The following is a 12,556-nucleotide window of genomic DNA, read 5'->3' as shown; positions in this document are numbered from 1 at the left end:
TTTAAAAGTAACGGCTAAAAGGAATTTTCCAAAGAAACCGTATTTGCAAACTTGTATTAGAGAATTTGCGGTAATATTCTCTTTGATAATATTCAAGTTCAACGGAATGGCTGAATCGCTTTTTGATATTTTTGGAGATCATTTGTCGAGGCAAGCCGTGAAAAATGTTTCGCGGCAGCCGTTATCTAATATCGGTAAGAAAAAAAACATGCAAAATTGTTTTTCGTACGTACAATATGCACATCATCAACGTTGATATTGCTTTATTTTTAGAAAATATGGGAAAAACTGTGTCTTCTGGGCCGATCAAACCCAATGAACCCGTGAAGAAAGGTGAAATTAAGAAATCTTTTCTTTCAAATACTGGAAAAGCGTTACAAAGTACACCGATGCGGAAGGCTTTTACACCGCGCGCTATCAATGTCGGCTCGCTGATATACAGCGACGCAGATGCAAATATTAAAGACAAAGGTTTTAATTTTGATGAAATAGAGTTCACTAAACCTAAATATAAATATGGTAAGTGTTTAAAACCCTCTTTTCAGACGATGTATAAATGATTCATTGACATTATAGTTTTAGTAAACTTACTTTGTTTGTGTTTTTATTACAAACAATTTTTGGAACTTGGTTTGGCAAAATGGTTATAGCATCTGACTGACGTGATAGTTTATCATTGCTTATGTAAAATAGGTCGTAGATACATCATACAGATGTTAGTTGTAGTCTCGCTGTCTGTATTTCTTCTCAATACATCACTCTAATAGCTGGGTCGATTGAATGTGACATGTTTTTTATTATCTTTTGGTAGTTTATAAAAAAGTAATTTTTCGAGAATAATAAGATACATTTTGGCAAGAACTGTGGATATGTGAGAGGTATTCAATTAAATCACACATACTATATACCATTTGTAAGCTATATAAAAAAAAAACTGCAAAGTGCGAGTCGGTCTTGCGCACCGAGAGTTTTGTACAAACAAGATTATTAAAAATATTTTTACTATATGATGTGACTAAAAATTTATGCTTTTCGCAATTTTTCCTTTATCTGTGCTATAAGACATTGCTTCGTACCAAATTTCAAGATTCTGCGTTCACGGGAAGTACCCTTTAGTTTTTGATTCCCTTGCGAGTGTCGAAAATTTGCAGCATAAACGGCTGTATGTAAGAGACAGTAGACCTAAATATTTGATATGAATTTCAGCTTGATACCTCCACGCTTTTCTGTAAAAAAGGGTCTTGACAGACAGACGGACAACAGTGTTCCTATAAAGGTTCCCTTTTATCCTTTTGAAGTACAGAACCCTAAAAATAATAAAGTAAAAGCAGTAGTTTGGACAATGTATAGCTATTTATTCTGCTCTGACTCATATTTTATTTTCTTTATTATATTTATGCAAAATATCATATAATTTTTACAGATAATTATCACAAGGACCTCCTGGACTTTCTGCCTGTGCCAGAACCAGAAATAACAAAACACATTTCTCCACCAAATACACCACCTCCCGCAAGCAGAAATCACAGCTTTGAATTTGATTGTTCGTACCAGGATGAGTTCTTTACAGGTATGTTGTTGTTGTTAACACGGGCTATTTTCCACAACTCGACGTCTTTGTGCACCTATTTTGCGCGACTGGCTGTGGACACTATTAAGCCTAGCAGACCCTTCTTTACAGTAAAAAAAAAACTATACAATTCAGCCAGTTATATCCCACTGCTGAGCATAGACCTCTTTCTTCATATAGAAGGATCTGAGTATAGCAGTTACAATATAAAACAGTTTAACAATTAATGGCTTGCAAACTTCTGCAAATAAAATTCTTACAGTGAAATTATAAATTACATTATAATTATGTAAAAGTTTTTTTTTTTTTTTTATTGTTATATTAACTATGTTACTTTGTGTTCAGTTTTTATTAGCTGTTTATTGATATAAAGTACTGCCGCAGAGGCAGAGTTAACAATCAAAATATTTGTTTCAGATGATTTCTCAAACGAGAGCATTCCAGATGACGATCTGGGTCTTCCAGATATTTATTAAAATAGGATTATATTAATTTTTCAAATGCACTTTTCTTGATTTGTTTTTAATTACAGTAATATATTTACATAGAATTGATTAACTGGCAAGTTTCACCGGTTGCCACTAAGGAGATTTGACGTAAGACGTAACCAATGAGTTTATGGTATATGTTTCTTTCTACCCATTTTATTTATGGGATATTTTTATTCACTTTCTATGTATCTAAAATAAGTTTATTGACTGAATTGAAACCAGCCCTTATGGCCACCCTTATGTTACGTCCAGCTGTTAAAATGTATTTGTAACTTATTTGCAAGACAATCCTTATTCACAATCTGTGAAACATGCCCTAAGCTTAAAGCACTTTTTGTAAGATTTCCAAAATACCAGTATATTGGTACTTTCATATTCTCAAATGAAATTAAAAATATTAAGGTAGCTTGTAGAGTTTAAAGATAAATGAAAAATGTTGAAGATATGTAAACAGTATTAATTGTTTTCGGATATTATTGTTAAATAAAAGATTTGCTACAATATATTAATTCTTTCTTTTTATATAACTTAGAAATACACATTTTTATACATTAATATTCTAATAATGAAAATAGAAATAATTATTTACGTTATTGATACTTTAAAAAAAATTTTGTAAGACCTGATAGACAGTAAATATGTTAATATACACACGTATTCGGCCCGTGTTATAAGTACACATAAAAATATTACGTCTCGACTTGATGTGTAAATTGAATTTGCAACCACAGAGATGAAACAGTGGCACAATCAACTATACCATTAGGCTAGTTATTGCTATTGTAAGTTTTAAGTATAAGACAATAGTTTTTTCCAATTCTTGATTCATTTTAGAATATGCAAATAAATTATCCTTATGAGAATATACTCCATAATTTTATGTTAGATATTTCTTTCCAAGTAACTGTACTTTCTTATCAAACGCTGGGAATGTTATAAGTGTGTCTTCTTTGTAGAATGGATTCAAGAGAAGTTTTATGTACGCCTCATAGACATCTGTGAAGAAATTCTTAATACCATCTTCATTGCGTATGTCGTGTACCATAATGAACCTCATCTTGAATGAAAAAAGAAGTTTATTTATTGCTTGTTTGTTATATAAGAGAAATAACAAATATAGTGTGTTCAACTTAAGGAGATACAAGACGTAAACAAACCACATGTCAAGACATTTGCCTATGCAGGGTTTAGTAACCTTTTTACTTCTTGTATCTCTTTTTCTTGAACACACAATAAGTAAGACAATGTTGAATACTTCTGGTTTTTAGGTAGTCTGGAAAAGCTCACTAATAAGACTATTCATTACACCATTCATGTATTTAATAAGCTTTACTATATAAATAAATTTCTATCTACAATAAAGTTAATAATTTTTTTTGGACAACTTACAATACATACACTATCAGATTCAACAAAATGATTTTACAATTATTAGCTTTGTTGTTTTACTTACAAGTAACAATGGCATGGGAAAGGGCAGTTTCACTTTTTTTTTATATCACTAGGTCGGCAAACAAGCGTACGGCTCACCTTGCAAGCGCGTTACTAACCCAATCCCCAATCCCCCCAGGAGCTCTGGTCACCTTCCTCACCAAGAGGAACACAATACTGCTTGAAAACAGTATTATTTAGCTGTGATCTTCTGTAAGGTTGAGGTACTACTATCCCATTCGGACTGCTCCAGATTTTGAGCAGGAAATTTCTGCTGTGCCCTACCTCAGATATAAGAAATATTTACTTTAATCATAAAAATTTTATACATTATAATAACAAAAACTAAATAAAACTATACCTGACTTGCAGTGACGAATGCAGATACGAACCACTGATTAAACTTATCGACTGACTTTAAGTACGTGTTGGTCACTTTCCACATGTGTTCGTCAACTAAATCGAGAGCAGCGTGAGCTATAAATTGGTTTAAGTGTCTATTGTCTTCTTTCTGAAAACAGAATTAACATTTAAAGCAAGTCACATTTACGAAAAAATACACCTACATAAGCTTTTTTTTTAATAATTGTAAGATAGAGTATTAATTCAAAAAAAAAAATATATTTAAGGATCTACATAAGATTGAAACTACATTTTGTTATTAAATTTTCGTCGTATAATGATAACTTACCTTCACATCTTTGGTAACTGGTATGAAATCCATCTCGAAAATAGGATTATCGGAGTGGCCTACTATTACAAAGTAATATGTCCCTGACATAATTAGTTTGTTCTTAAAAATCGACTAAATAACTAATTAACAAACAGTTTTAAATTTGAATGTTTTGGATTTATAATATTTTTATTTCCATTTCGTTTGTTTTCAACAAAATATGACAGAAAAAGTTCAGTTCAGTTCAGTTCTTTGCTTAATGGCTTTTAGTTGTGTCAGTTTGACACATATCATTTCGCCAATGTCACGTGGGATGGAGAACACACGACGGAGATTGTTAATATTTCGGTGGATTTGAGAATACAATTTAGTAAAATTTTGAAAATACACGAAAATAGTATGTATTTATTCACAATACTCTCAAAATGTACAAAAATATAAAAATATTTATAAGTATATAACATTGTACTAAATATATATATATATACATTGTAATATTTACAATTTAATTTTATTATATTTAATATATTTACATAAAAACGAACACAGAGGACTAAACACAAACATTAATAAAGATTCAACATTTATAGGGCGGGGAACTTCAGGAGGGAGTACGTCATACAACGGATGAAGGAGTTTGGGGCAATTAAACAGGATATGGGATGGGGATCCTTCATCTAAACCGCATTCACAGAGTGAATGGTCCCGTACTCTAATTTTTGCGAGATGTCTGGGTGTGCACGCGTGACCTAAACGCAACCTGCAAATGGTCGAAGTGACCCAGCGATCGGCGTGTCTAAAACGGAAAAACCATGGTCGTCTAGGGATTTCTGGTTGCAGGCTCGCATAGTATTTACCTTTTACCATTTTGGATGATATCCAAGATGATGTCCACGAATTGGCCAACCGAGTATTCGCTGCAACACCAAGATCATAACAGAAATTTTTATAGTGAGCATGGGAGCCGATTTGGATGGCAGATTTGGCACATGAATCCGCAGTCTCGTTGCCGGGAATATCAGAGTGACTGGGAATCCAAACAAGAGTGATCTGCAATCCTTTCTGATGACATAAAAACAAAACTTCCCTGATCTTTAAAATAATGACAAATCTTTTTCTGCTACGAAACGGGTTTTCCTTAATTGCTAATAGGCAACTTAAGGAGTCAGTCAAAATTACGGTTTGTCTTAAATCATGGGAGTGGGCATATAAAATAGCTTCCAAAATAGCGACTGCTTCACCGGTGAAGACCGATGATTCAGGCGGGCACTTAAACTGTAAAATAATTTTGAATTTTGGGATCCAGCAGGCTGCGCCAACGCAGCTATCTGCGGACAGTTTAGACGCATCGGTATAAATAAGTAGATGATCGGACCAATTTTGATGAACTACATAATTAAAGAGAGACTTAGTGTTCGGGGAACCTTTGATAAGACCAAGGTTCGTAACAATGACAGGACGATATATAAGGGCTTTATAGGGAATAGAAAAAAGAGGATTTATAGGCAGTTGAATATATGGATTTGGAAGTTTAGTAAAGTACAGGAAGCTATTCAAAAGACATGATTCGGGTTTGTTGGGATTGTGAATTTGTGATAGTTCGCTTAAACGACTCCAAAGAGGATGTGAAGATAGCTGTAACATTTTGCTGACAAACCGATCACAAAGGAATTGTCTCCTTATTTGCAACGGAGGGTCAACGCATTCAACCTGCAGAGCATTCGTAGGTGTAGATTTCATAGCACCCAGAATGATTCTAAGGCATTTGTATTGTATTTTATTTAGTTTTTCTGAAGTTGATTTAATAATAGGGTCTAAAACGAATAAACCATAGTCCATATGGCTACGAACTATGGCATTGTAGAGGAGTTTTTGAGAATATGGGTGAGCTCCCCACCAAACGCCTGAAACTGCCCGAAGGGCATTTTTCACATTTTTTAAGAATATGCTCTGTATGAGAAAGTCCATTAAGTCGGTTATCGAGAATAACTCCCAGAAATTTAGCCTTATCTACGAGGTCAATGCGCTGACCTCCATAATGAAAATCGAAGACAGGGACGATTCTTTTTCTAGAGAAAGCAACTGCCTGGCTTTTGGTTATCGATAAAGATAAGCCATGGTCAGACAGCCACTGGCCTAGATAATGCAAAGCAGAGTTAACCCTAAATGTGATATCATCGACTGAATTTGATCGATAATATATGGCAATGTCATCAGCGTATTGTAAAATGTTGCAAAAATTGTTGACAGATAATTCGAGATCAGAGGTGTAGATACTATAAAGTAAAGGGCTAAGGACGGAGCCTTGAGGGAGACCTTTCCAGACAAGTCTGGGGGGAAGAGAGACGTTTTGGAATCTTACAGATATTGATCTGCAGAAAAGTAAATTACATATGAAATGTATCATCCTCGGTGGAATACCCAGCTGATGCAGTTTTTGCCTGAGTACCGCGAGAAGAACATTGTCATATGCAGAATTTATGTCTAGGAATACACCCACAAGGTACTCTCCTTTTGCAAAGGCTATTCGAATATCTGTGGTGAGAATGCTGAGACTATCCATTGTGCTCAGTCCCTTTCGAAAGCCAAATTGAGAGGGAGAGAGAATATTTCTTCTTTCCATTACCCATTCCAAACGGTTCTTCAACAGATGCTCTGTAATTTTCGCTAAAGTAGATGAAAGGGCGATGGGTCTGTAGGAATTTGAATCTGACGGATTTTTGCCTGGTTTTAAAATTGGTAAAACTATTTGTGTTTTCCAAGAGTCTGGAAGAACGCCTGTTGTATAAAATCCATTAATTATGTTTAAAAATATAACCTGAGATTTATGATTTAAGTTTTTTATAAAAGAGTAGGGAATGCCATCTTCTCCAGGTGAGGAGTCTGTAAGCCCAGACAAAGCACACTGGAGCTCAGAGAAGGAAAATGGAGCATCCATTTCGTCTGAGATAGGTTTTGGAAGAGAAGGAAGAAAGTTGTTCTGGTGAGGAACAAAGGGAGGAGCAAGTTTGTCAGCAAAATTGTTAAGCCATTCTGATGGATCATTAGAAGAATTATTACTTGAAATGAGGGAACGACGAAATTTTTTAAGTTTTGCCCAAACTACTGAAGAAGGAGATCGCGGAGAAAGTGATTCACAAAAATCAACCCAGCAGCATTTTTTCTTTTTAGACACTAATCTTTTCAATTTAGCGTCTAACCGTTTATAATGTAAAAAATTAGAAGGGGACATAGACACAGAATACATAGACTCTGCCTCTGTTCTTTGTTTAGATACACGAGTGCATTCCTCATCCCACCAGGGAGTGGAAAGCACCTGTTTTTTGGGAAAATGTTTTTTAGGAAAATGAAAATCGGCGGCAGTTGTAAGAGCATTGACAAATGATTCGTAACAGAGAATGACATTTTCAACACCTATAAAACCTGGGATAGCGTCCAATATGTCATCAACAGAACTGGCAAAGTCAGACCAATTTACATTTTTGAGGGAATATTTTAATAGGGGATTAGGATTTGAGATAATAGAAGAAGTGGAACTTTGATTAAGAGATAAGACGATAGGAAAGTGGTCACTGCCAAAAGTGGAAGAAAGGATATTCCATGAAAGTTGTGAAGCAAGAGAGGGAGACGATAAGGACAAATCTACTGCAGACCCGGGGTTTTGCGAAGGGAAAACCCTACGAGTAGGGGAACCATCATTAAGGATGCAAAGATTGGCATCATCAACAATGTCCACCAATAAGTGAGCATATCTATCGCAGGAATGACAGCCCCATGCAGTGTGATGAGCGTTAAAGTCACCCATTATAAGGACAGGAGGAGGTAGTATAGAAAAGACAGAGTGAAGATCTGGAAAAAGGGAAGAAGAAGGATGAGGTATATATATAGAAAGGATAGAAATGTTTAAGGATCTCACAGCAACAGCACTAAAGTGCTGGCTGGGAGGGAGGGGGATTTGAGAAAATGGGATAAAATGGCGGATAAAAAGGGCACAACCTGCATATCCATCACTTCTGTCATCTCTCAAACAGGAGAAACCTGGGACCCGAAACCGAGAACCAGGAACTAACCACGTTTCAGAGATGGCAATAATGGACGGACTATGCTGATTGATGAGGGAAATGAGTTCATGTTTTTTAGGACGAATGCTCTGGCAGTTCCACTGAAGGAAGCTGGTCGGAAACATTATTAGCAAAATTAGCTAGTTTGGAAAGGTTTAGGGCAACGTTGGACGGTAGGGGAACATCACTGCATGAAACAACCATACTAAGGATGAGTTCAGTAAGCATTTCTAAAAGGTTTGAGGAGTTTCTAAAGGAAGGAGTGTTATTGTTTTCATTAATAGCGCAACCGTTAGGAGTGGTGGAAGGACAGCTGCCAATAATGGCTTGGTGGGCTTGTCTATCGTACCCTTTCCCAAGAGCGGAAGAGGGGCGAGCAGAACGGACTACGGTTTTGCGGTAGGAGGAGATGGAATTGTTTGAGGAAGGGCTGGCATTGTGGGGGTTTAGAGAAATATGTAAGGACGGGGAGGATACTTCTTTAGTTATCTCCGCGTAGGATCTACGAACAGGAGGAAATTTAGTGGATGCTTCGGAATATGAACTATTACTAGCGGCCATTTCTAATTTAATCGAGTGTTGTCGCGAATACTCAGGGCAACCTTTGTCTGTAGCGAAATGCGTTCCTGAGCAATGAACACAAGAAGCATTGTCCTTAGAGACATCACATGAATCTCCACCATGTTGCTGTGAACATTTGTAGCACCTCGGTTTCGATCTGCATTGATTTTTAACATGCCCGTAGCGGCAGCAACTGAGACACATGATAGTAGGAAGGTTGTAGGTTTCTACAGGAAGGGCAGTGTGATAGGAGAAGATTTTAGTGGGCAATATTTGTCCCCTAAAGGTCAAAACTATGGATTGGGTAGGAACCCAGGTGATGACTCCCTCATTGAGAACTTTGCGATTCATACGTCTCGCTTTCACAAGTTCACCGCATCCAGCCGGAAGTTCTAATGAGTCGACGAATTCCTCCATCGACCAGTCCACGGGAACTCCTTTAACTAAACCCATTCGAGATATATTATATGTCGGGATAAAGGCATTATATTTGCAGAGGCTTAGAATGGGGTTATTTAAAAATGAATTAGCTGCATCAGCGGAATCAAATTGAACAGAGATTTTATTTCTGCCTAGATTTTTCACTCCGTCTTTTACGACGGAGCTGATTTTATGTTTATGTAAAAATTGCCCAAACTGTATCGCACGGAGAGTAGTACCTGAGGAGGGCTCAGTTACTTCCCGCGACACCTGAACGATGAAGGGGCCTTTATCATCACCTGAGTATTTTTTAGGACCTTCAGAGAAAGATGGGTGTACGTAAATGGATTGGATGGACGGATTTGCAGTGGCCGGGTTGACAATTATTTTCTTAGATGCTATATCAGTTAAAATATGTTCATTCGGTCGTTTACGAGATTCGGAAGATGAATTAGATAAAGAGGGATCAGGGATATTGTTAAAAATCCCAGGATCGGGGGGATCAGGAGGTCGATCGACCTCCATATTGAATTAAAAAACTTATTTCTAAACTAAAATAAATTTAAGTTTACAAAAATAATAAATAACTAACTACAAACACTTACAACAACCAGTAATGAGAGTAGAATACAATGATTATAAAAAACAGACTATTTTTACAGTAAATTAATGAAAGAAATGAAAATAAAACACCAAAATCTCTCTAATACGTGTGTTAGCCAAAACCACTAAGGCGCGAAATCCGACAGAAAAGACAGAAAAAGTCAAAACTTCAAAAGTTTCATGTCAACGCCGTCAATTTTTTTTTTTATTTATAGAAAGCTGGATTCGAGTCCTTCATTTTAAACGTACAATACAAACCGTAAATTGTTTTTTTTTTTTTAATTTATTGAGAGCTGAATGCCATCAATTGTTGGCAAAATAGTGTTAGCATTTTAAATTCTTAATATTATTATTAACGGGAAAGCTTGGATAGATCTTATGTAGATGTTTGGTAATCAGTCACACAGCGTAACTGATTGACAAACATCTATATAAGTTTGTTATAAAATAAATAATAATAAAGTTAAAATCCCTGAACAGGTCTTAACGAAATTAAGCTCGTAATAGTGAGAATCGTAATAGTGTGAAATAACATAACACTACTTTGTTTCCTAATAATTTAATATAAGGTTCTTGTAGAATACTGTTCAGTTTTTCAGGGCAAGGCATTGATGCACCATTAATCATGTACACATTTTTTTTGTCGCATTGAAATTATTGCATAGCATAAGTGTATGATAAAATTATAATGTTCACGCGAACAAAGTCGAGGGCAACAAACAGTCTATTATAATATACAAGGTTTGATTCGTAGAGTACATCAAGTCATCAACCGATAACATCTAACTAATAACGGCAAAGAAAATAAAGAAATGAGTTAAAAAAAAATAGGTAAAAAAACTTTTTAAGTTAAACGGTTTTATGTTAAACATACATTGCAATGTTTAAGATAAATGTACTAAAAACCAAAAAATAATAAAATAGATACAGTCGTGGGAATTATAAACATATGCATAGACTAGACTAAAATAAAACCGTGGGGCACGTCAATTGTCTACAATCGTTGATTAAAATGTTTGTTTTGTAATGTTACACTATAATTAGGCAGTTGTTCAACCGACAACGATGGACGTGTGATAAGTAGGGCTAGAATGTGGAAACAAGCTAGCAAGCTCGATTATAAGCGAGTTTTAGGGTTTCATAGTGGTGAGCGAGTAGTACTTGTATCATATGTTTTGTCGAGCAACTACGAGCAGTGAAACGATTCCTCGCCAGCCAGCAGTGTGAATGTCCAACGATAAACTAGTTGAAACATCTCTTTTATTTACATGGAGTGTATAACTATTGGAATTTCCATGAGCAAGAAAATAGTAAGTAATTTCCTCACTGTCTGCGGGCCAACTGCCTATTTTAACGACGAATTAAACGATTCTTCTATCGCACATTAAGTCGATAATTTGTAGACAATTGACGTGCCCCACGGTTTTATTTTAGTCTAGTCTATGCATATGTTTATAATTCCCACGACTGTATCTATTTTATTATTTTTTGGTTTTTAGTACATTTATCTTAAACATTGCAATGTATGTTTAACATAAAACCGTTTAACTTAAAAAGTTTTTTTTACCTATTTTTATTTTCTAGTTTTTAGTTTTTATTTTGCATTCTGTTTAATTCATTTAGTGCTTCATTATTGCAAGGCCCATCTTAAATATTGAGGTTGTATAGTGCACTGTATTCTTCTTGTCAAGCCCTTTTATTTGATACCCATATTGGTGGGATTGATAAAAAATTGTTATCAGACATTTGGTAGCGGCGGCCAGCTTAGATTTCAATTTTGCATAGTAAATTGTATTCTACTTGTTGAGACCTTTCATTTGATACCCCTGTTGATGGGATTGATAAAACCTAAGTTATCCGCCATTTTGTAGAGGCCGCCATCTTGGATTTTAATTTTATATAGTACATTGATTATACTGGTTGAGCACTTTCATTTGATACCCATATTGATGGGATCGATAAAACCTACGTTATTCGCCATTTTGTAGCGGCCGCCATCTTGTATTTCAATTTTTTATAGTATATTGTATTCTGCTTGTTGAGCCCTTTCATTTGATACCCATATTGATGGGATTGATAAAACCTACGTTATCCGCCATTTTGTAGCGGCCGCCATCTTGGATTTAAATTTTTTATAGTATATTGTATTCTGCTTGTTGAGCCCTTTCATTTGATACCCATATTGATGGGATTAATAAAACATAAATTATCCGTCATTTTGTAGCGGCGGCCATCTTGAATTTATAATGATAATGAATAAACATAATTGTATTGTCACCAAAATCCAAAGTGTATACAAAATTTCAGATTAACCGGTTGACAGGAAGAGGGTGAAATTTGAATTACTAAATTTGACCCAAGAATAAAAAATAAAACAAACGAGGTGAGCTAAATAAAACCGTTTAATAAAATGAATTTAAATAGTTTTTGTAAATATTTAGTAATTCAACAATACTAAACTATTAAATTTTCATTAATTATATTAAATTAACTATTTGTAAGCAAATATTAAGCTTTGTTGAAAATCGTATTTTTTTTTGAAAAATTATTTTTAGTCTAAATTTATATTTAAAAAAAAATACGTTAAAAGTTTGGCGCCAAATTATAAAATTAATTTTATCACCGAAAACGCTTATAGATATTAGAAAACCGTTACGGTAAACGTGGAAACTAGTTTCCCAAATAGTTAGTATATTTACTATAGGATAACATTAATATTTAAGTCAATTTTTAGTTTAAGACTACT

At 34.9% G+C, this 12,556-nt stretch overlaps 2 protein-coding genes across 2 annotated transcripts; one reads left to right on the top strand and one right to left on the bottom strand.

Moving 5' to 3' along the window:
• The first annotated feature begins 48 nt into the window (after window positions 1-48).
• Window positions 49-2,564, top strand: LOC123664030. The gene is made up of 4 exons (XM_045598658.1): window positions 49-194; window positions 274-519; window positions 1,424-1,570; window positions 1,988-2,564. Exons 1-4 carry the CDS (start codon window positions 107-109, stop codon window positions 2,044-2,046), a joined length of 540 nt encoding a protein of 179 aa, XP_045454614.1. The 5' UTR covers window positions 49-106; the 3' UTR covers window positions 2,047-2,564.
• Window positions 2,565-2,641: 77 nt separating this feature from the next.
• On the bottom strand, window positions 2,642-4,396 carry LOC123663881 (trafficking protein particle complex subunit 2). Its single transcript, XM_045598528.1, has 3 exons — window positions 4,184-4,396; window positions 3,854-4,003; window positions 2,642-3,118 (listed from the first exon to the last, which is right to left on the bottom strand). The coding sequence occupies exons 1-3, from the start codon at window positions 4,271-4,273 to the stop codon at window positions 2,939-2,941; spliced, it is 420 nt and encodes a 139-aa protein (XP_045454484.1). The 5' UTR covers window positions 4,274-4,396; the 3' UTR covers window positions 2,642-2,938.
• Window positions 4,397-12,556: the final 8,160 nt, after the last annotated feature.

This window comes from Melitaea cinxia, chromosome 21 (genome assembly GCF_905220565.1).
Source record: "Melitaea cinxia chromosome 21, ilMelCinx1.1, whole genome shotgun sequence".
In the NCBI taxonomy this organism is placed as follows: Eukaryota; Metazoa; Arthropoda; class Insecta; order Lepidoptera; family Nymphalidae; genus Melitaea; species Melitaea cinxia.
Note: the sequence above shows the minus strand (reverse complement) of the source record. Positions and strands in the feature narration are given on the sequence as shown.